The sequence below is a fragment of the Pholcus phalangioides genome, unplaced genomic scaffold (assembly GCF_987345545.1).
Source record: "Pholcus phalangioides strain wild (caught in Gottingen) unplaced genomic scaffold, Ppha-v1.0 ptg000011l_1, whole genome shotgun sequence".
NCBI classification, from domain to species: domain Eukaryota; kingdom Metazoa; phylum Arthropoda; class Arachnida; order Araneae; family Pholcidae; genus Pholcus; species Pholcus phalangioides.
The window spans coordinates 39,870,533-39,894,354 of NW_028301604.1; the positions used below are offsets into that span (position 1 = coordinate 39,870,533).

Genomic DNA, 23,822 nt, shown 5'->3' on the forward strand with positions numbered 1-23,822 from the left:
CCGAAAATGAGCAACAGGCGAAAAATGGGGAAATTTTCAGACTTAAACTAGGGGAAGGGAAAAATTCTTTTCAAAATCCCTTGATTTCTGACGCGGAAAAGGTTGTCATCCGTTGTTGAGGGAGGGATCGCTTAAGGAAGAGGATTACGAGACCGAGTTGAGTTGGACAAACATATTGAGATAAAGCACGTAATCACAGATATAATTGAAGAAATGTGTGTGGGGGATTATTCCCAAGATAAAAATTTGACAAACGTGGATGAACATATAGGGCAAGAAAAACGTGACTTGTTAAAAAATCCGGCCAATGAGAAAACAATATCTCCTAGGGGTAAAAAATCCCAGAATGCAAATGTATGTACTGATGGAATTGGGATGGTGGTACCTACGGTGCAGGATGACTTGTCTGCCCTTGCTTATACGTCAAAAAATATCATAAGGAAAATCCAGCCCACCGGGAATATTTTGATAAAAATATCTTTCTCACGGGTCTTCTTGAGATTAACTTTTTTAACTCAGCCACAAGATTACCCAAGTAGTCGCCTGACGTCAAATATGACGTGAAAATTTGGTCATTTTCTCTGAATGACGTCAGTCAAAAAAAAATCACGTCATTTCAAAGTCATTTGATGACCACGAACAGTAAAGGTCAGGAAATAACGTGATTCTTGATGACCTTAATGAAATATCAGGTCATTTCATGACCTTATTAGCCATGAAGGTCATGAAATGACGTGATTTTTTATGGCGTAAATGATTTTGCGTCATCAAAATCACGAATTTCTTTCCAACTGAAAAATTGTGTTCCGGATGAAAATATCAAAATTATCCAAAATGTTTGTCAATGAACCTACAGAGGGCGTTTCAAAATTACCCTAGGCGTATTCGTTACTGGTTGTCACAAGATAAATGAAGTACTTATAATTGGGATTTTGTTTTGAATGGGAATGCAAAATTTTTCAATGAGTAATTGTTCATATAAATATATCAACACGTTATATAAATTATAATTGCATCCATATCACGTTTTTTACGGAAGATCAGAGGATCTGTGAATCTGTCAACAATTGAAAAAGATGCAACGAATTCTGTGACGTGTACGTTGAACTAAAAAAATGAATTTTTAAAAAAATTTTTTTTTCGATAATTATAAATAACGCAAATAATTATATTTATAATTATATTACTATATTTTTCAAGGATAAAAAAATGAAAGGAAACGAAAAAAGTTTTGCTGAGTTGAGCCGATGGCAGTTATGCCATCGGCTAAACTCAGCAGGAAATTAAACGGTAATTGTAATATAACTAATCAATACTTTTAAAGTCTTCATTAAATGACACCTGATGGTTACCGCTATAATAGCGCGGTCGGTAGAGGCATGGCATGAGATACAAAGGGGCAATCCTCGATGGTTCGAATCCGACCTGCGCCAGAAGGTCATACTTTTTTTTCCCCTTCCGTCTCTTCAAATAGCACCATCTACCTTCTTAAAGTCGAACTATTTGCAAATGGTCATTTTTTGACGTTATTTTTGACGTTCCCAAAATGGACATAATGACCATTTTATCACGTCATGTTTGAGACATTTTATGACTTCCAAAAAACGTTTTTATTGACGTCAGGCGACAACTTGGGTACTAATAACGTAATTAATAATTTTAGCCTCCTTAGACCTTTGAGAATTATTTCCTGGAATGCCATGAGTTTGTGAGGCCCAGTCTAAACAAATTTAAACAAACATTGTTTGATTTTAACGTTGACTGTGCACTGGTGCAGGAAACATGTATAATTCCCAGTGAAAAAACAAGAGTAAATGGATATGGTATAAGAAGGGATAGAATGCATAACGGGGTGGAGGGGGTCCTAATCTTTAGAGGAATAATTTGCCTCATACTGAGATGGGCCTGCGTCACTCAAATTCGACAGAGGTAGTGGGGGTTGCAATTAAAATCAGTAATAGAAAATTTAATTTCGCTATATAAACCAAACTAAGTTGACGCAAAATAAGTTGGACTACTTGTTAATAGCGTCAATTTTTGACAATGAGGACCTAACCAGCAGCAGGAGATTGGAATTTAAAGAAACACGGCATGGAATTCACGTTTTGACACGGTCGGTAGCAGTCGTTTACATAGGCACTGTTTGGAAAATGGTTTGAAAATTCATGCACCTAGACTCCTCGCATTTCCCCGCTTTTGCATTACATCTTCCCGATATATTGGACTTCGCTATTTCAAAAATTTTTCATTCGTCCATAGCGTTGGAGACACCTCTAGCAATGAACTCACACCATAATCCCCTTTTGTTAACTGTGGATTTCCTTGTTAATATTAAAATACCGTTGGTCAAAAGGACCAATTGGCAGAAGTTCACATTCAAGTTCATGAATTTTTCTAATTTCCCGCACGCCATCGAGTGCACATGTTCCGGATATTTTAATTATAAGTGGCAGTAAACTTTGTAATTACAGCTCATTTCGGGCTTTTTTCACCTCGACAACAACCAAAACAACAACAAAATTTTGGAAAATATATTATTATACAGTTGTGATATCAATCGTAATAACTGTAATTTACAAATTCTGAAAATGATTGATTTTGGCAAATTCATTGAATTTAATTTATAGTAATTTTGCCAGCTAATGTTTTTTCGAAATAGCCAAAAATCTTATTCGTATTAATTATCATTAAATGAATTTCCAATCAAAAAGTTGATTCAAAGAATTATTCTCTAAATCATTGCCATTGCTTAAACAACGTGGGTTCCAAGCGCAGTGGGTAGGAGTTGTTCCATTTTATTTTGTGCAATTTTTGGAACTGATAGAAATCCTGTGTGATAAAAAAAGAGTCGGTCAGATTCAATATCAAAACTACTTGTCTGAACTATCCTGTATGAATAACTTTTTACTCCTTCTTTAAAAAAAAGGAAGCAGACGGTGTTACCTACTCTACGGGAAGTTTTTTGAAGCTCTTTTAAAGTGTGATTTCTTCTAAATATTTTCAAAGGCCTCATCTGAGTTCTTATCTTACTAGCACTGCCCCCCTTCGTGCGGCGGCTCGAACTTATCCACCACCCGAGACCGTCATGAGACAGCATCCGAGGATGATGTTACTTACCGTTATTCATACAAAGTTTTTTTAACAGCTGGCTGATGCGAAGATATATGAAAATTCATCTGCTCTTGCGGGGAATCGAACCCACGTCTTTTCACTTTCCGGGTGAACGCCCTGGACCACTAGACTACAAAGGCAACGAATATCCCAATCTTTCCTTGGAGCTCGTGTGCACTGAACGGGACCATACATGGACGGTCGGACCTAACTCGGGCCAAAGCTCGCAATTGCTGACTCTGCCAGCAGATGGCGACTTATCCGAGGATGATGTCACTCTCCACTATCAATACCTTCTAAAGCAGAAGGTGCTCTAGAAGGTGTTGCCACTCTCCGTACGAAGGTTTTTTAAAGATTTCAGGAGCAGCTGATACAGATTGCCGATCAAAATCAGCTACAGCAGCATGCTACAAGACTGATGGAATTAATAAACATTAACTGCAAGACTATCTTAGATTGTAAAAACAACCCACTCATATCTAAAGGATATCAAATGGTAGACGGAGGATCTCAAACGACAAAAAAAGGCAAGTACGGGCCATCGAGAGAAAACTAAACCGTATGAAGAGGACTGGACAGGATATCCGTGACACTATGACCTCCTTTCGAAGGACTCGAGCACTTTTCAAACGAGAAGTAACGCAAACCAACTCCAGCTCCTGGAATAGGCTCTGCACACAAACTACAACGGCGTATGTATGCCCTATAAGGCAATATTTTGGCCCAGGTGAACGCAGATGCAACTTCCAGTGCAGTCCAGCTCCACACCAAAAGATATAGCAGAGCAACATCTAGCAAGCCCTTTTCCAGAAGTGTGTACATCAATACCGATCCAAAACGACCATCTGGACAGCCCTCTTGCATAGCCACTATTTGAGAAACATGAGATCTTACGAATTATACAGGGTGATTTAAAAAAGATGGGAAAAGCTTTAAGAGGGGTTCACAAAAAGTTATAGGCAAAAAAAAATTAAAAAAAGTATTTTACTCTCAGTTCTTATGGAACGCTCTTAAAAGATTTCAGTCACAATTCGGCAGCCGATGATTTAAATACTTCATCCCATTACGCTGACCTCCAATTTGGGAAAGGTGCTCGAAAAACTTCTTATACAAAGATTCTTCTTTCTATGTTGAGCGGGACGGCCTCCTTCATCCTCTTCAATTTGGTTTTCGTATGGGTCGCTCAACTGATGATACTCTTCATCATCATCTAATGGAACAGATTGAGCATAGGAGGAAAGAATATTTACTCACCGCCATTACCTCCCTCGGCATTAAGAGAGCTTTCAATTGTGTGCGTCATGAGGTAATAGCTGATAACTTCGAAAGGATGTCTATTCCTCTTCAGCTAAGAAAAATTTTGTAGGACATTTTCTCGGTGCACACCTTAACTCTTAACACAAGTACAGCATCAGTACCAAGACGTAGGTTTAAGGTTACCCCCAGGGCTCATGTAGTGGACCCATTTTTTGGAATACTGCATCCGAGTCATAACTTCGACTCCAGTGCGCCCCGGGGGTCACAGCCTAAGCCTTTGCCGATGATCTACCTTCTCTTGGTGTCTGCTAAGGAACCCACTGAAATTACAGCCTCTGCCAACGCTGCGTTGACACAGATCTCCGAATGGTTACAACAAAATAATTAGGAAGTGGAACAATCCAAATCATCATTTCTGTTAAATCCCCCCCCCCCACCCCACTGAGCCTGACTATAAAATCTTTTCAAATTCATTAAACTTCGCTATTTTACTAATTTTTACGAATTTGAATGATGTACATGTGCAGTAATCATTTACTGTACATGTGCAGTTTTTTTATTATATTGTTCAATCCTCTCACTTGTATCAATAATCATACAAGTTTTACAATGCACTGTAATATTAATGTACGGAAGCAAAAATTGAAATTGAAACGAAAAAAAAATAAGCATCGGGATCGTTAAGATTAATGAATGACAAGCTTTCAAATTTATGAAAATTCATAAATTCTAAATTTTTTAGTAATTTTCACGAATTTGAATGACTAATTAGTTTATTAATTATGATCTTAATTAGCATCAAGATCGTTGTGATTAATAAATAAAAAGCTTTCAAATTTAAGAAAATTATGGAATTCGCATTTTTACTAATTTTCATGAAAGTTACTAAATGTCAGCTTTTACCAAAGGGTTTGGTAAAAGCCCGAAATGTATACGTTTTCAAGCGTATTTCGGGCTTTTACCAACTCGACTTGGTAAAACCTAGGTTTTACCACTCTTCGGGCTTTTACTGTAATATATGTGTGTGTATAATAATATATATATATATATAACCCCAAAACGCTCATTTACGTATGCGCGCGCAGTGGTTTCCTCGACGTGGCATGGACTCGACTAATGTCTGAATTAGTACTGGAGGTAATTGACACCATGAATCCTGCAGGGCTGTCCATAAATCCGAAGGAGTAAGAGGGGGGTGGAGATCTCTTCTGAACAGCACGTTGCAAGGCATCCCAGATATGTTCAATAATGTTTGTATTTTCGTGGACTGTATGTTTGTTTTCAGTAGCTAACTAGTTCTCACCAGAGACAGAGAATCGAGTCACATAAGTTCGCAACACTATGGAGTAACAATAATAACTAATTTAATTGCTTAAAAACAGCTTAGAAACAATCATTAAGATGGGCGAACGGAGGCCCCGTAAAGTACGTGCGTGTCTCTCAAGTAGAGAACCCAAACTTAAACTTATTGAGGAGCGCGCTGTAAGAGAGAGAGAAGAAAAGACCGACCCTCCCCGGAGAGGTCGATCCCCCTACTCTCTTCCAAAGCGCCTCCCTACGGCGAATCACAAATACATGGATACGCACGGGCTTTAACATACCGCCCGGCCTTGAAATATTTATATTTCAACACATTCAAATTACGTATCATATTACTCTACACTTGAACTGTACAATATACTAACAATTTATCCTACTAAACAAACTAATGATTTATCATACCAAAAATACTAACGATTATCATACTAAAAATACTAACAATTATCATACTAAAAATACTAACGATTTGCACTCTATACATACTAATGATTTGCACTCTATATATACTAATGATTTACAAACGATGTGAAGTACACAATAGAGTAAATAAATTGTTTGCAATATGTACACAAGTAATTCCAATTGGTCACTGTCTAACACTTTTTCCTTGTTGACAATGGTCAGTGTGGTGCTCGTAATCGGTTTTAGTTCCTTCAAGTACGAAGCATCTGTAACACTGTCTTCACAATCTTGGAGAGGAACATCAATGTATTGCATCAAAAATTCGGGTCCATTCCACCACAGTGAATTATCAAGCAATTCTTTAGGGCTGGCGCTTCGAGATACAAGATCTGCAGGATTTTGAGACGAAGAGACATGACCCCAATGATATTCCTTGGTCAGCTCCTGTATGCTGGATACTCGATTCGCAACGAAGGTCTTCAGCTGGTGTGCGGATGTGCCGATCCAGGCCAAAGCAATAGTGGAATCTGACCACAACATAACTCTTCCGGAGGACGTTCGTAATGCTACTGTAGATTTACGAATCAATTTGGACAATAGCAGTGCTGCGCATAGCTCTAATCTTGGTATTGTAAGCGATTTCAGGGGTGCAACCCTAGACTTACTACACAACAGCCTGACGGTTATGTCACCTGAACGAGAAATGCATCTGATGTAAACAGCTGCGCCATAAGCGTTTTGAGATGCATCTGCGAACCCATGCAACTCAACCGTATTTTCAGGATTTATGCCAACGAATCTGGAAATTCGAAAGGTCTCTATTTCGTGCAACTCCGAAATGTATTTATGCCACTCTCTAGCATGGGGATGAGGCAAATGCTCATTCCAATCAAGTTTAAGTAGCCATAGTTTTTGCATGAATATTTTTCCCTTGGCAACGACGGGGCCGATAAGGCCAAGAGGATCAAATATCGTAGCGATTCCAGATAATACAGCTCGCTTTGTGTACTGAGAAGATTTAGGGGTTACCTTGAATGAGAAGTAGTCCTGAGTGGAGTTCCAACAGAGTCCCAAGGTCTTCACAGTAGACTCGGTTCCGTCTGGCACTGGATAATCCTGGGCACTGTAGGTTGGTGATGCAGGCATCAAGTCTTCTTCATTCACACACCACTTGCGCAAGTTCATTTGTGCACACTGGAGTAGCTCTATCAGCTCCGTTTGCAACTTCTTGGCTATTTCCAGACTCGATGCACCACTTAGGACATCATCGACGTAGAAATCATTGAGCAAACAGTTTGCTGCCAAAGGAAATCGCGTTCCCTCATCCCGCGCTAATTGCACAAGAGTCCTAGTTGCTAGGAAAGGGGCACTGGACGTGCCATATGTGACGGTGTTCAGTTGGAACATTTTGTTGGGACCTTGAGGAGAATCTTTCCATAGAATTCTCAGCAAGTCTCGTTGGGTTGCGTCCACCAATATTTGCCGGTACATCTTTTCGATGTCCGCTGTGAATGCATACTTGTGCGATCTGAATCTGAGCAAAATTGAGAATAGATCATCTTGCACCACTGGACCCTTGGGCATTATGTCATTCAGTGACACACCTGTGGATGTAGGGCTCGATGCGTTGAATACAACCCGTAGCCTTGTTGTACTTTTTTCAGGCCGGTAGACTCCATGATGAGGCAGATAATACACCTTGCTTGTCTCACCTTCATCGGTAACCTCACTCATGTGATGTAGTTCCTTATACTCCGTCATGAAGTCCACATACAATTTTTTGAGATTTGGATCTTTTTCGAAACGTCTCCACAGAGAATTGAGACATCTCTCAGCGGTCCTCCTTGAATGTCCAAGATGAGCATTTTCGTCTACCTTCAGCGGCATCTTGACAATGAATCTACCATCGTTGTTGCGGGAGTAGCTACGCAAAAAATCTTCTTCGCATTGAATGGCTTCGGGACTAAGGCAAGGGGAGAGGTCATTCACCTCTTCTATTTCCCAGAATTTTTTCAAGTTTTCCTCTAAGGATTCTGTCAGTAAGTGACACGTAGAAATATTATTCCCATCTTGTGGGACTCTGCCAGTGGCGATCCAGCCGAAAACGGTTTCTTGGAGTAACAGCCCGGAATTTAAATTTATTCTTCCCTCCCTTATCCATTGGAAGAAGTTCTCCGCTCCGAGCAATACATCAATCTTTCCAGGAGAATGAAAATTGGCGTCCGCATACTTTATGTGGTTTGGAAGACGGAGGGAGGCAACGTTGACAGGCCTCATTGGAGTTAAACCAGTGATCTTCGGAACTAAAAGCAGCTCTATCTCCTCAGCAATTCTCTCCTCGTTAACAATCGTAGCTCGTATTTTTCTGCTGATGATGTTTGTTGCTCCGTTCAACCCGGACACAGATATATGTGTTCTTTCTTCTTTCAGCCCCAGCGATCTTGCACATGAGATGGTAATAAAATTCGATTGTGAAGCAGAATCGAGAAGTGCTCTGCAGGGTCTCCTTTCCCCGTTGATATCCATGATGCTTATCACCACCGTGGACAATAGCGTTTGCTTGGAGCTATCCGAAACAAAACACCCCGATGTTGAACTTGGAGGGTCGAGCTCAGCTGAAGGGGTCATCCTTTTCTCTTCGCTGTCCTGTTTCTCCTCCCGACCTCTTTCACTTTCTTTTTTCCCTTTTGACGTATTGTCGCTTACTTCTTGCCTATGGAGAAGGGTGTGATGTTTTCTGTCACACCGGCTGCAACTTCTTGCTTGACAACCGGCTATGCGATGTGAATTCGAGAGGCAATTGAAACATAGACCTTTCCCTCTCACTAAATGAAAGCGTTCCCCTGTTGGCATGTTCAGAAATTTCCGGCATTTGTAAATTGCATGCTTTCCGGAGCAAACTGGACAAGATTCGCGCTCTTTTGTCTCCAACACCAAATTTTTTACTCCTCCGGCATATTTTGGTGCTTTCACTCTTACCGAAGAAGAATCGATGTTTGATCTTTCGATGTTCTCTAGCACAGCGCAACGTTTTTGGAGAAATTCTAGAAAGTCCTTCCACTCAGGCACTTCATTGGAAGATAAGGACATTTCGTAACTCTTTCTTGTTTCCTTGTCAACCCTTTGAAGCACGATGTTTATCAGAAGCGACTCTGAGAGCTTGTCGGTCCCCAATCCGACGAGCTTCAGTGCTCTAAGATGTTTGCAAAGTTCATCCACTAGCTTTCTGAGATCCCTCGACGATTCTATTTCTAGCCTCTGGAAACATATAATGGCATTGATGTGGCTGTTCACTATGAATCGCTTGTTTTCATATCTCGTTTCCAAGGCCTTCATCAGTGATGAGTAGGTATCGTCTGGCGTTTCCACATGTTTTGCTTCTCCTTCTAGCGATGATCGTAGGTAAAGCAGTTTCTGTCCATCCGAAAGTCCACCGTTGTTGCCGATGACCGCAGTAAAGTGGCACTTGAATGTGTTCCACTCTTCGAATGAACCAGAAAATTTGGCTAACTGCAGCTCAGGGAGTTTCATTTGTAGCCCTCGCCTGCCTTGAGCCTTCCCAGATGATTCTGTTTCTGAGCCTATGCTCACTTCATCTAAGAGAAGTCTATCTAGTCGAACCTTGATTCCTTCTATCCTGTCCTCAAGACAAAGGAGTTCTTCTTCCTCTTTTTCTACCTCCTCGTCCTTGAGCACTTCAAAGAAGTCGTTTCGTAGATTTCTGGTGTCAGCCGCGATTTCAGCGACACTGCTCAATTTGTTGCGAATTTGAACGATGTCCATCAGTTCAGCATCATCAGTTAGCTGTCCTTCAAGACGCGAGACTTTCGCCTTGACAGTCCCTCTTTTCCTATTTAGAACGGTGATGCGCTCCATAGTGGTTTGAATGGCGTCTTTCCTCTACCTCCGGTGCTCCGACGGACCAATGTATTTTCGTGGACTGTATGTTTGTTTTCAGTAGCTAACTAGTTCTCACCAGAGACAGAGAATCGAGTCACATAAGTTCGCAACACTATGGAGTAACAATAATAACTAATTTAATTGCTTAAAAACAGCTTAGAAACAATCATTAAGATGGGCGAACGGAGGCCCCGTAAAGTACGTGCGTGTCTCTCAAGTAGAGAACCCAAACTTAAACTTATTGAGGAGCGCGCTGTAAGAGAGAGAGAAGAAAAGACCGACCCTCCCCGGAGAGGTCGATCCCCCTACTCTCTTCCAAAGCGCCTCCCTACGGCGAATCACAAATACATGGATACGCACGGGCTTTAACAATGTTCATGTCTGGGGATTTTGGTGGCCAGCGGAAGTGTCTAAAGTCAGAAGAGTGTTCCTGGAGCCACTTTATAGCAATTCTGGACGTGTGGGGTGTCGCATTGTCATGTGAAATTGTCCAAGTCCGTCGGAATGCACAGTGGACATGAATGGGTGCAGGTGATCAGACAGGATGCTTACGTACCTGTCACCTGTCAGAGTCGTATCTAGACGTATCAGGGGTCCCATATCACGCCAACTGCACAGGCCCCATACCATCACAGAGGCTCCACCAGCTTGAACAGTCCCCTGTTGACATGTAGGTTCCATGGGTTCATGAGGTTGTTTCCATACCCGTACACGTCCATCAGCTCGAAGCAATTGGAACCGAGACTCGTCAGACCAGGCAACGTGTTTCCAGTCCTCAACAGTCCAATGTCGGTGTTGTCGGGCCCAGGCGAGGCGTAAAGCTTTGTGTCGTGCAGTCATCAAGGGTACACTTCGGCTCCGAAAGCCCATATCGATGATGTTTCGTTGAATGATTCGCACGCTGACACTTGTTGATGGCCCAGCATTGAAATCTGCAGCAATTTGCGGAAGGGTTGCACAACTGTCACGCTTAATGATTCTCGTCAGTCGTCGTTGGTCCCGTTCTTGCATAATCTTTTTTCGGCCACAGCGATGTCGTAGATTTAATTTTTTACCGTATTCCCGATATTAACGGTACACGTTATTCCAATTTCCAAATTCCATCGCTACCTCGGAGATGCTATGTCCCATCTCTCGTTCGCCGACTATAACACCACGTTCAAACTCACTTAAATCTCGATAACCTGCCATTGTAGCAGCAGTAACCGATCTAACAACTATGCCAGACACTTCTTGTGTTATATAGGCGTTGCCGACCACAGCGCCGTACTCTGATTGGTTCGATATCTCTTTATTTGCATACGCATGCATGTACCAGTTTTTTTGGCTCTTCAGTTTATACATATATACACACATACATATATACACATACACCTGCAAACAGAGAAATATAGGTGTTTCAAAATTACGTAAATCTACGGGGAAAATAGTATATACTCAGGAGGAGATGGCTGAGGTGTTTGCAGAAAATTATGAAAAACAGTTCTCCCCAAATAGGAAACAGGGTAGGGGTACGGTGCAATATATACAACGTATTATTAGTAATTATTTTATAAATAATCCCCCATGTTTGGTGGAAACACCTGAGGTGCAATTAACTGATGTAGATCAAATTTTGGGAATTATTAGGAAACGTAAGGTCAAGAAAACCCCTGGATATGACAGAATATCAAATCGATCTCTTAAAAACCTTTCTCTAAATATTATGTCTATTAGGAATATTTTAAATTACATGTTAAAATTAAATTATTTCCCAAGGGTCTAGAAGACAGCAAAATTAAGACTATTCACAAGCAAAATTCAGATCCAGTGCTACCGAAAAATTATCGTCCAATATCATTTTTTAGCAATCTGAGTCACACCACCACCAAACCAGAACATGACTCCCACTCTGTCTTCAAAGGGGATATAAGCGGTTAACAAGGCTCACAGAATATATGGATAGAAATAGCTTGATACGTCCAGAACTGCATGGGTTTAGAAGTGTACACTCGTGTATAACTCAGTTTCTGAGAGCGGTTGATTTTATGATGGAGGCAATAAAGAATATGTTTGTGGGCGCTTTTTAGACTACTGTAAGGCCTTTGACAAATCTTCGCATGCTCCTTTGATTTTTAAACTAATAAATACGGGATATCATTCAAAATTTATATATTTTTTTAACAGCTACCTAAGTGAAAGATATTTCAGAGTACAGGTGTGGATGCTCTTTCGTCCATTAAGCAAATAAGAGCCTCAATCCCACAGGGCAATGTGTTGGGCCCAAAATTATATACCATATTCCCGTCATATATTAACGATATGCCCGTCCCACAGAGGGGGATAATCTCAACATATGCAGATGACACATTGCTTATGACTATGGATAAAAATTATTCCAAGGCTTTTGAGAACTTACAGGAGACAGTTGAGGAAACAGCAATATTGTATTGATTCTGATATAGCCTTGAATTTTGAAAAGTGTACTTTTATGTGGCTACACAGGCGAAAAACCCCCTGAGGGCCCAAATTACCAGCTAAAAATAGGTAACATTCAGTTGAAACCCAAATCACAAACTAAATATTTAGGACTTATTATTGATAAAAAGTTAAATTTTAAGGCACATGTAGAATATGCGAAAGCACAGGCCTCTAAGACTATGGGTTACTTAAATAATGACCCGGGATGTGAATTCGCGCACTTAATACACCTTTGGGATATTTGCAGTCACTACTCTTGTGGGATCAGCACCTTGTATTATACAGATAAGTAGATGGCAGTTGTAATGAATCTACTAGTAAAATAGAAGTTATTTTTTATCTGTACATCCAATGGTATATAAGCATTTGCACCGAAAATTACCGTTTTATCTTTAGAGAGAGAGCACACAGCTCTATGCACTTGTATAGTATCATTTTCTAACGTAGGTGTTAAGATTATGTCATCCGTTTCATCAGCCAGAATGTTTTCAAATACACAACCCTGGATTCATGGGGAAAAACTGTGATTTTTTTGTTGCTAATCTTTGTGGATAATATGTTGCAATTTGCGGAATTGGCGTCACGTATTTTTAACTTTTGTATTACCAGCTTCTAATACATCATTATCGAGTCTGAGAATGCTTCGATAATGGTGTATAGCCAATTATTATGATATAGCCAATTAATGCTTGATATTGTGTTGCCGAATCATTTCTAACTATAAAAATTGAATGACTAATATATTTGCTTCTCAAAGTGAGAGGAATTTTGAAGGATCCCAAATTATCTATTGAATCTCCTGAAATGCTTTTAACTCTGACATCAGTGTTAGCGCGACATAGCAGTGAAGTTCTGGGAGAGAAAGAACACCGTCACAAAAAGTTGCAAGAAGTTTCCATGAACTTAGGACATAAGGTATCCGACTACGTTTGAGAGCACTTTTCTATAAAATGGTGGAGAAGTGAACTTCGATAACATTTTTTGACTGAAAGTGTCTTGAAATGATGAAAACAGTAACAAATTTATACTCTGTTCGTTCTAACTTGGGTCCTGATGTAAATAAAAGCACGCGTGCGACGCCCAAAATGATTGGTTGAGGAACATTTCACCTTTTCTTACTGTGCAACACGGCCAAAAATATAGTCCTTTGTCGTTTGCCCCTCATACCATAAAATACCTCATAATTTTTATTTTTTTTTCATATTTATTCCATATTATGTGGAAGTTATCTGGAAGACTGGAAAAAATATTTTTTAAAGATCGGTCAAAGCGTTTTTGCTGCTATGTGTTCAGGGTGGGTGTTGACAGGATACGCCTTTCTCACTCAAACATTACCGTCCCCTTTTTAAACGGAAGTTTCATTTTATTATTATTATTGCTATTCGCAAACAGATTTGATATACACTTGTATACGCTTCTTCAAGAGGTCTTGCAAGAAAAAGAGATTTCTTCTATATCGTTTGATGACATAAATGAAATATGCGTGTCTATCTTGTTTGGCAGAGCCATTTGAAAATACATTTCTTTGCAGCTGCTCTGGACTCCTATAAACAAAGTTTCTGTCAACAAGATTTTTTTTCTCACCCACACGCTTTGACGTACACTGAACGGGGGTTATCGTTCCTGGTGAATATGCGCACTTGAAAATAATTCTCACTTCTGCTTGAGCAGCTTGTTGGGAGGACGTAATATTGGTTTCGTCGAAGGCGGCGAGTCGAAGAAGTCTGAGGATTATCACGTAGACGTGAAGGTAACGTTTTGAAACTCTGGTTCGAAAGAGTAATGCTCATTTTTGATTCAGTTAGCCTCATTATGACACACTGTAGATCCCGTGAGAAAGCCTGTCCTGGGGGCCCATTAAAGATCCCAGTCCAGGAGCTCCTGCTGCTGGATGTTGGGGTCATGGCTCACAACCTACGCACTGATAAAAAACCGAAATTGTCTTGACAAAAAACAGGATATCAACAACAGGTTGAAGTAAAGAAACGAAATAATGTGGATGACTCTCTCGTCAAATTGGAACTGCTACAGCCCGTGGACTATTATGAAATATTTAATTATACAGACCCGCAAGAAAAATAAAAAGCGGCAACACAACGGTAAGTTGCTCATAATTTGTTTCACGTTATAATTGGTAGCATATCCGGCCCAGGAAAATCATACGGCGTAAATTAGCTCAGAAATAAAATTGTAAAATTCTGAAGAAAAAAAAGTAATAAGAAAAAATGATTTTTTTTCTCACTATCTGCCGTAAAATAATAAACAACTCGCACAAACTTTAGTAACGACCATGGCCCCACATCCTGCCGCAAGACCCCCCCCCCCAGGCTGTGTCCGGGCTGGAGCTCTGTCATCCAAACTCTTAAGGAGTGTGCCATGATAACGACAGAATACGTTATTGAATTTTTTTTTTGGGAGATATATACCTCTTTCTATTATAATTAGTGTTATCAACAGTTTTTATTTCAACAAAATTAGGAGAACAGTGAAAACAAAATTTCCAGGAAAATTCTTCATAAATTAAAATCATGATTTACAATCTCGCGTTTGAGGAAAAAACGCACGTGTTCGGAACACGTAATGAAGGGGCGGGTAAAATTACAACCAATAGAGATAAAGGATGCGGAGTGATATCAAAAATTGGTACAGCGGTTTATTTACATCAGGACCCAAGTTAGAGCGAACAGAATATAGGCCTACCTATGTTATTTTCTATGAAAAATTCATTTTCATGTCAAATTTTAGGCAAAATTCACATAATATTCGAAACATGATTGCAAAAAGTTTTGTGAATGAAATGTTTTGTGATTTTCACAGTGCATTTAGCTAGTAATACGACAGATTATGAACCAAAATCTAAAGTATTGTGTGATATGCTCATAAGTTACACTCAAATACGTTAATGTACATGTGAATTTTTTGAAATTTCATCCAATATTTCGTCTATAAAACACAGTAATTCAAAAAGTATATGTGATAGACCTTAGAATTTGGTTCATAACCTCAACAATGTATAACACAATATCATATTAAAATTTTGTAATGATACAGTGAGTAGATTTTCAGAAATCGTGTCACAAACTCAAGTAAAATGTCAGAAATATCATTTTCTGTAAAACGCGTTTAAAGTTTTCATTCACAAATTACTTGAGGTAGGGGAATGTTTAAAGTACTAAAATCCACCACTTTTGTACATCGGACCTTGTTTCATTTCAGCAGTACGATTTTTATTCTTTCGATCACCTCGAAGTTTTTTCCTAGCCATTTTCGTGGAAGGCAGTGAATGTCGTTTGGACTCTGATACGTTCGAAGTCAAAATCAATGTATTTTTCTACTGTAAAACAGCATTTGCTTATATTCAATTTTCCATAACTTGACAAAGTCCTCTAAAACCATCATTGAATTTAATTACAGCAATATATGCTCCTAACTCAAGGGTTTGTAACTCAGCAAACACATTTTTTGGTATTATCGTCCAAATGATGTTATTGAAACTCTCATTTGTGTTTTGAGTTAAGCCATGTAAGCATTTACTCAATAGTTTTTTACTACAAAGTTTCAAATATGTAGGCTTTATAATATTTATAATGTTCTCTGGAAGACCATTTCCACTTTGCGTGAACTTTTTTTCTAAAGCAAGAGCCGTTTGGTACTTGCACCAGCTTTTTGGGCTTTTCGGACACTGTCCATGCATCGGCTTCTTTCTGGATGAACAGCAGTGAGCGAATGCTGCATAGTTGCACTTTGCATCTATTGAAAATTTCCTGCATTACTTCTGATGGCGATGCCATAATAGTTCTGCAATTTATTTATGAAATCATCTGTGAATTTGCCTTTTCCACCGAGACCTTTTGTGGTGGCCTTCAGTTTACGTGAATGAGAACCAACTCTTTTCTGTATGTGACCAATACATTCAAACTTTTCTACTGAATTTTGACCATAAATATGCTTTACATTTTCGTAAGCTTTTGAGTCACCATCTCCAAAGTACTGATTGTAGTGCAATCCCCTGAGATGTTCAGAACGCTCGAATATTCTATACGTCCCAACTAGTTCCATGTTGCCAGATGATCCTTTATGATTTGAACAAATATGCTCATGTTTTCTAGCGTTAGAATTCTTACAAATTCTGCAAAACTGTGACATGATTTCCAAGTCAAACATTTTACCACTTTTGACCGATATAACGCTTACTATCCCATTTATTGATGAATAGCTCCCCCGCTGCCACGTTCCATGAACAGACCACAGAGTAATAATACTATAGAGTGCGCGCGAGGGGTTACAATGTGAAGCAAAGATCCGGAGTCACGTGACTCCGGTCGAAAGGCTGGTCAGGGAATCTCGCTGGCAATGCTTTCCTTATGGCTACTCGTATGACGATCTACACGTGCTGTCTTATTTTTCATTAGAATGGTCACCACGTGTGCAGCTTTCGGATGTTCTGAACGGTTTAGGAAAGGAGGAACATTATCCTTTCACAAGGGAATACTTTTTTGCTTATTCCCCTTCTTATAAATTAAAAATTGGAATATTAAATTGACGATGCAATGGATTTCTGACGTAATCTCAGTTTTTAACAACTCCATTTTGGATTTAATTCAATTAAAGTTCCAAGTTTTGGTAAAATTCAAATGTCATGAATCATTATTAAATGTTTTAATACAATTTTTGGCAATAAATGATTGAAATTGTGAGTTTTATGAAGTTTTAACTGAAATATACGTCTCCGCAAGATTTGGCGAGATTTGGCGAGCTAGTGAGTTCATTCGAGTTTTGCTCAACTTGGAAGAAAATATGCTTTTCAGAAGGAGAAATTTATGAAAAATATTCTATTTAAATAGAATGGGAGGAAAACTTCCCCCCCCCCTCTAGACAATTGCAGTTTGGCATAAAAATGCATAACAACCTCTAAAAATAATAGTATTTTTACCCCTCTTCACACCTGAGATAAAACTATTACAGAAAAGAAATATTTTTATTCATTAATTTATGTTTGTTGTATGTGAAATTGCCTCTTCAAACAAGAAAATTAATTATTCAATTGATTTTTTGAGTCAATATCTGTACTAAGACCTGAAGTCATATATTGTGTACCTCAGATGTTATCTTGAAAAAGAATCATTCTAAAAACGATTTAATACCTTAAATTAAGATTAACATATGCATACTTTTGGAGCGAAGAGATTACATATGTCACATTTATATATATATATATGTGTGGCATGTGTAAATATTATGTTATATATATGAAATATTATATCCTAAAATATTATATATATATATATATATAAAATTACAGAATCTCATCATCAATTTCTCTAAATTATAAGAATTAAAATTCCATGTAGAGTATATATGTAATAATTTAAAGTGTGTATATATATATATATATGGAATTTTAATTCTACATGGAATTTTAATTCTTATAATTTAGAGAAATTGATGATGAGATTCTGTAATTTTCTTGAGTAAAATCTATTTTAATCCTGAAATATTATGTAAGTGTTTACAGTTTTGTGTGATGAGGTTATAAAAGGTTAGTATATTAGTATATATGTAATAATTTAAAGTGTGTATATATATATATATATGGAATTTTAATTCTACATGGAATTTTAATTCTACATGGAATTTTAATTCTACATGGAATTTTAATTCTTATAATTTAGAGAAATTGATGATGAGATTCTGTAATTTTCTTGAGTAAAATCTATTTTAATCCTGAAATATTATGTAAGTGTTTACAGTTTTGTGTGATGAGGTTATAAAAGGTTTTTCAGGAATGTTAGAAATGAAACTTTTTCTTATTGTTTGAATATTATTTCATGACTGAATATGGCATGAGTGTGAATGTGTTACATTACATAACATAATATGATGCATTATAGTTAATTATACATTAATCATGAGTATATAGAGTAATTGTAATGTTCTGGAAAGATATATTTTTGTTTCAATAACCCCTAGTATAAATAAATTTTCGAAATTAAAAGCGACAAAGTGAATGAAGAGAATATTTAAAAATATAAATGAATTAGGCTTTACAACATATACGATTTTCTAGCATTTATTTTTACTCCAACATGTTATGTATAATGTATCAAATTTACAGTAACATAAACATTATATATTTGTTGTATACAATATTTTGTTTCCTGTGTGTGTATAGATATTTAGAAAGCTATTAAAAACTGTGCCAAAAAAATTTATTTCATGAAATTTATACTGTTTATATTCACTTCCTTCAACATGTGTTAAGAAATTATTAAGAATTATCCCTTAATGGAAAATAAAAAAATTCGGTTTTCCAATATTTGTTTATTTTATAGAATTTATTTTTTCAAATCTGATACTCCCTAAATATTTCACATAAAAATGAGTGAAATTCATTGAAAAAATAAAGGAAAGTTTTCATCAACTTGATCGAATTGAGTCAAATTTCGTTACAGCAACATCGTAGCTTCTGCGAAAACGCGCCAAATGTAATAGCGCAGAACCTGTTCTTTCCCCGACAATACTGCTCATCTTTTCTTCACGTTCGACAAGTTTTATGAATAGCGTGCGCGGTCTATTTATATCTTAAGTCTATGGAACAGACACACGACAATCTTTGACATCATTTGTCGTTGCTATTTCGCAATGGCTTATCTCTGCTGCTGCATTCTTCATGGAATTAATGGGCACTTTTGTTACTGCATGTAAAATCTTTTTTTCTTGATATCTGAATGCTCGTTTTGAAAGAAACGAAGGTAAGTTCAATGTAGAACATAAAATCTTTGCTGCTGACAAGCCTTTTCCAATTAGTCTGAGACCGTATATAAAGCGTGTATTGATCTCATTACTTTAGTTTTGCTTTGGCGTGCTTGAAAAACCTTTTGAAAATTGGCAGGTTTTACAGGAAATAAAAAAATTTGAGTTGAGACTAAACCTGGAATCTTCTATAAGAGACAGATTATCGGACAAGCATGTTGGACACAATAGCACAGAAATGACCGATGGCAACACTTCCATGTCAATAATTCTAAACCCTTGCAACTTTTCAGCATTTACATTTTTTGGAAATTCACAAACATTTTTAAGTTTTGAAGCACTAGCAGTTTTCACTCCGGTTTCCAAAGGCAGACTTGGAGAAGTTTTTTTCTTGCTGTTGACGAGCTCGAGCTGTACTGATTTCCAGCAAATGTACGCTTTACAACACGAGTTCTGGCTCTTGCCATCGCCGAAAAACACGAATAAAGCTTCTAAAATAATATAAATAAATAAATAAAAACGTGAAAAATGTAAGATATTGCTAAAAAGAATGAGCAGATTCCCATACAACGTGGTCACGAAAAATGTAAACAACCAGTTCAAGTTGGTAAAGTGTTGCCAGCTGCTAAAAAATATTTATAGTGAAATATTTATTTTCTTCAGAAGAATAAAATAAATAACTCTAAAATTAATTTTGATTGTTTTGATCGAAAATAGACTGAAAACAATGGGTAAAATTCTGGATTTATAGCACTTCCGGTCTTTTAAATACCCACTTTCGGTTGTTAAAAGGACACACATCACTACACAAAAGTGGGCGTAACTCTGGTTCTAAGCGTCATATAAAGAAAGCAAGACCTGTTTTTGGAATCACAAAAAATGGGGATTTCATAAAAGACTTGAAAAGAAAAATCGATATTTTCTTCAAAAATGACGTTTTCAACGTAGTCGGATTTTTTTGTTGCTAATCTTTGTGGATAATATGTTGCAATTTGCGGAATTGGCGTCACGTATTTTTAATTTTTGTATTACCAGCTTCTAATACATCATTATCGAAGCATTCTCACACTCGATAATGACGTATAGCCAATTAATGCTTAATATTGTGTTGCCGAATCATTTCTAACTATAAAAATTGAATGACTAATATATTTGCTTCTCAAAGTGTGAGGAATTTTGAAGGATCCCAAATTATCTATTGTATCTCCTGAAATGCTTTTAACTCTGACATCAGTGTTAGCGCGACATAGCAGTGTAGTTCTGGGAGAGAAAGAACACCGTCACAAAAAGTTTCAAGAAGTTTCCATGAACTTAGGACATAAAGTGCCCTAAAGTTTCATAATTTTCTGAGGGATGGATGAGGCTCGGCAGAAATAGGTCAGATCATGCAATTTTAAGTACACACACTCTGGTTGCTATTGTTTTAAAAGCTATATTTAGCTTTTAAAATTAAATAATTGACATATCCATGTTCTCGGAAGGAAAATTCAAAACAAGTTGCACAACATTTTGTAGGTAGATAGATTATGTCAACAGACAAAGTCGATGGACAAAATTCAACGACAATGTGTTATTCTCTCGTACACTTCACCAATTGCCTTTTGATAATAATTTCCATAATTTTTGAGATCTCCTCAAACTCACTAGACGATGGCAATTCGATAATTCGACATGTTTTCCCTACTACTTTTTTTAAATATTGAAACCACATTAGTAAGCACTGGGACGATACCCTCAGAAACACTACTTCTCTAAATCTGTGCAACTGGTTTAAATTCATAAGCACATTCTCTAAGGACGTTAGGGAATATATTCCTATCATCTGTTTCAGAGGCTTTGCTGGCACATACATTTTTTAGAAGTGTTAGGACGTCCACATCTTCCTTTTCAATATCGTTGAGGAATTTATCACCTTATGACACACCCATAATTTGGATATGACCTTCCCTATTAAAAAGTGACACGAAAAAGTAATTGAAAGCACCACTATACTACCACAAATGTCCAAGTGCTCTCACCCTACATCCTTCTATCAAGAAGGGGAACGGGCAACTGTCCCCTTAAAAAAAAAAATCCAAAAATTTCAAAACATTTCAAACGAACCATTAATCTTTTTTATTTTTATATTTTTAACGATTTATTTCTTGCATTTTTTTATAGATAACTTTCCATATTTTCCTCTGATTTTTATGAGTCATCAAAAAGGCCTATTGAAATCAAATATTATTGGACAAGATTCCGAAAACATCAGTTTGAAATTAGACTTATCACATCGAAGGAACGGAGTTTATGTTACAGGTACATTTCAGTAATTATAAAATACCTTATAAAAGTCTTAAATCTGGTGATTATGTGTAATCAAAGTTCTGGTATGTTTGATGATTTTCTTTTGGATATCATTGATCATTTTTGCCGCACCACGGCCATTTTCTGCATACAAGGGCTAGTTTTAGACCGCGACCTGCAATTTATTGTCAATTCCGAACGACAGGCTTGTTTTTTTGTACTCATCGAGAGGTTGGTGCGCTAACCCCTCGATGGGAGAGGGACTCCCTGCGGTAACTATTTTTTCTGCGGTCATGTCGTTTCTGTTGTACCCCTGTGCCAGGAAAATTTTTCTGACAAGGACGAACCGGGTATCCGACACCTCTAAACATCTTTTCGTACTTTAGGCGAGTATCTTATCGACCTGGACTACCACGCCCATTCTTTCAGATATCGCAAAATCTACCGCGAGTCGTTGAACCGCATGGTTTATAGCGTCAGTCCTTTCTCAGACGTTGTTTACCCGTCTGTTTGCTGGGTGTGGTGACTCCAAGTGCTACATTCTTAGCTACATTATAGAAATTTAGCGCATCGTGATTGACCGAAATGAGTAATGAACCAGTACGTCACTCGGTGAAATCTTTGCTGGTGACGTTTAACAATATACTTAGTTGTGCGTGAATCCGGCATCCGTAGTTGGAGCAATGGTTAGAGCACAGGACACACGTACCGAAGGTTGTGAGTTCGATATCCTTTCGAATTTTTTTCCCATCCTTCCATCCTATTGATGGTAGGATGGGAAAAAAATTCATTTAACAGCTATTGAGGGCCATTTTTTTAATGATTTAATCAAATGCGGTTCAGGTAAATCAAGATGGCGGCTTGCACACCGAATGCTCAGCGAAGCTGGGCCCTGCAGTCATTTACTGATTAGGGGTTAAAAGCGGACGAGACATATGCGGACATTTTATGTTTACCAATAATCAAACGTTACTGGCGAGTAATTCTGGCGATTTTTAAGGTACGTTCTCTAGTCGCGATCGGGTCAAAATCGGACATTTTATGTTTACCGATAATTTAACACTTATTGGCGAATGTGTCTGGCGATTTTTCGAGCTACATTTTCTAAATGTGTTGAATGGGGGGGGGGGAGAGAATAAGTTTTGAAGAATCAATATATGTCGGCTGCCGACCCCATGGGAGATTGTACTATGAAGAATAATAAATTGACAGAGCTGGGAGGATTAGAGTCAATTGTCACCTTGTTTTCCTGAGAAACGTCGTTTTCTAACATTGCCGTCCAGAGGCATTATCGGCCCCTTCTTCGTGCGAGAAACGATTACTACTGAACGTTACGTTACAATTTTGGAACAATTTGTCAGCACACATGGCGCATACCGTAGCCCATGCAGTAACTTTAGGCGAATGCAGTGGTTTCTCTTCACACAAATGAGGATTTTCGGAACCCCAAAATCTCCAGTTTTGTTTTTTTAATTTTAAAAAACTAAAAAAAAAAAAAATTTTTGAAATTTCTGTACAACATTTTTACAGTTTTGCTAATAAACGTACCGTTTACCGCATAATTCTATTGATCTTTGTTGTAGAGATATTTAATTTTGAAATAAGGGCTAATTCGCTGATCACCCTGTACATTATACATGTATAATATACATTACACATATCGTTTATACATTTATATATCGTATAATATATGGAACGAGAATAAGGGAATATATTTACGATATCAGAATAGATCAATGCAGTAATGATATGCTCTATAATGTTGCATTTTGTCCACTAAAATGAACACAAAATGATATTAAATTAATTCAAGGAGAAGCACTTGCATGATTTTCTGTTATGGGTTTTGAATGTCTTTCATAGGAGGCTTCGGTAGAGTAATCAGCCATCATACGCTAGGCTCGAGCTTGCCTTGATAATTCTGTTCCATTACTTTCATATCTTGATGAAACCGCCTCTCTTGTCATTAAAATGACTCAGATTGTCTGTGAAATTGGACCAAGTAACAAAGAAGAAAATGCGCCTTTGTGCTCATATTAACAGTCTATTTTTCAAACGTTTGGAAATCTTTAAATTCAAATTACAAATTAATCGTATTTTACTGCAATTCTTCATCGTTCTCTGCTTTCTCAAAAAATTCTCAACAACCGATACGAAACATGATCAAACTGAAGATCGAATCTTTAAAAAATTTATGAATTTGAGAACCATCAAAAATCCCTGCTCACAGCTTTTCATTGTTCAGTCCAGGAAACGTTTTACAAATTAATTGGAAGCACTCGCCACTTTATTTATTGAGTACCTTTATCGAATTGCTTCACTAAGCCGAGTTT

The 23,822-nt window shown here is 37.7% G+C and overlaps 1 protein-coding gene across 5 annotated transcripts in view; it reads left to right on the forward strand.

Moving 5' to 3' along the window:
- sev (receptor protein-tyrosine kinase sevenless) overlaps positions 1-23,822 on the forward strand; it is a 1,896,734-nt gene that overhangs the window by 952,788 nt on the left and 920,124 nt on the right. For all 5 annotated transcript variants that reach the window (XM_089239534.1, XM_089239532.1, XM_089239533.1 and 2 more), the window contains one exon: positions 21,364-21,501. In XM_089239534.1, coding sequence (XP_089095660.1) covers positions 21,364-21,501 — 138 coding nt within the window. The remainder of the gene's footprint in view (positions 1-21,363; positions 21,502-23,822) is intronic.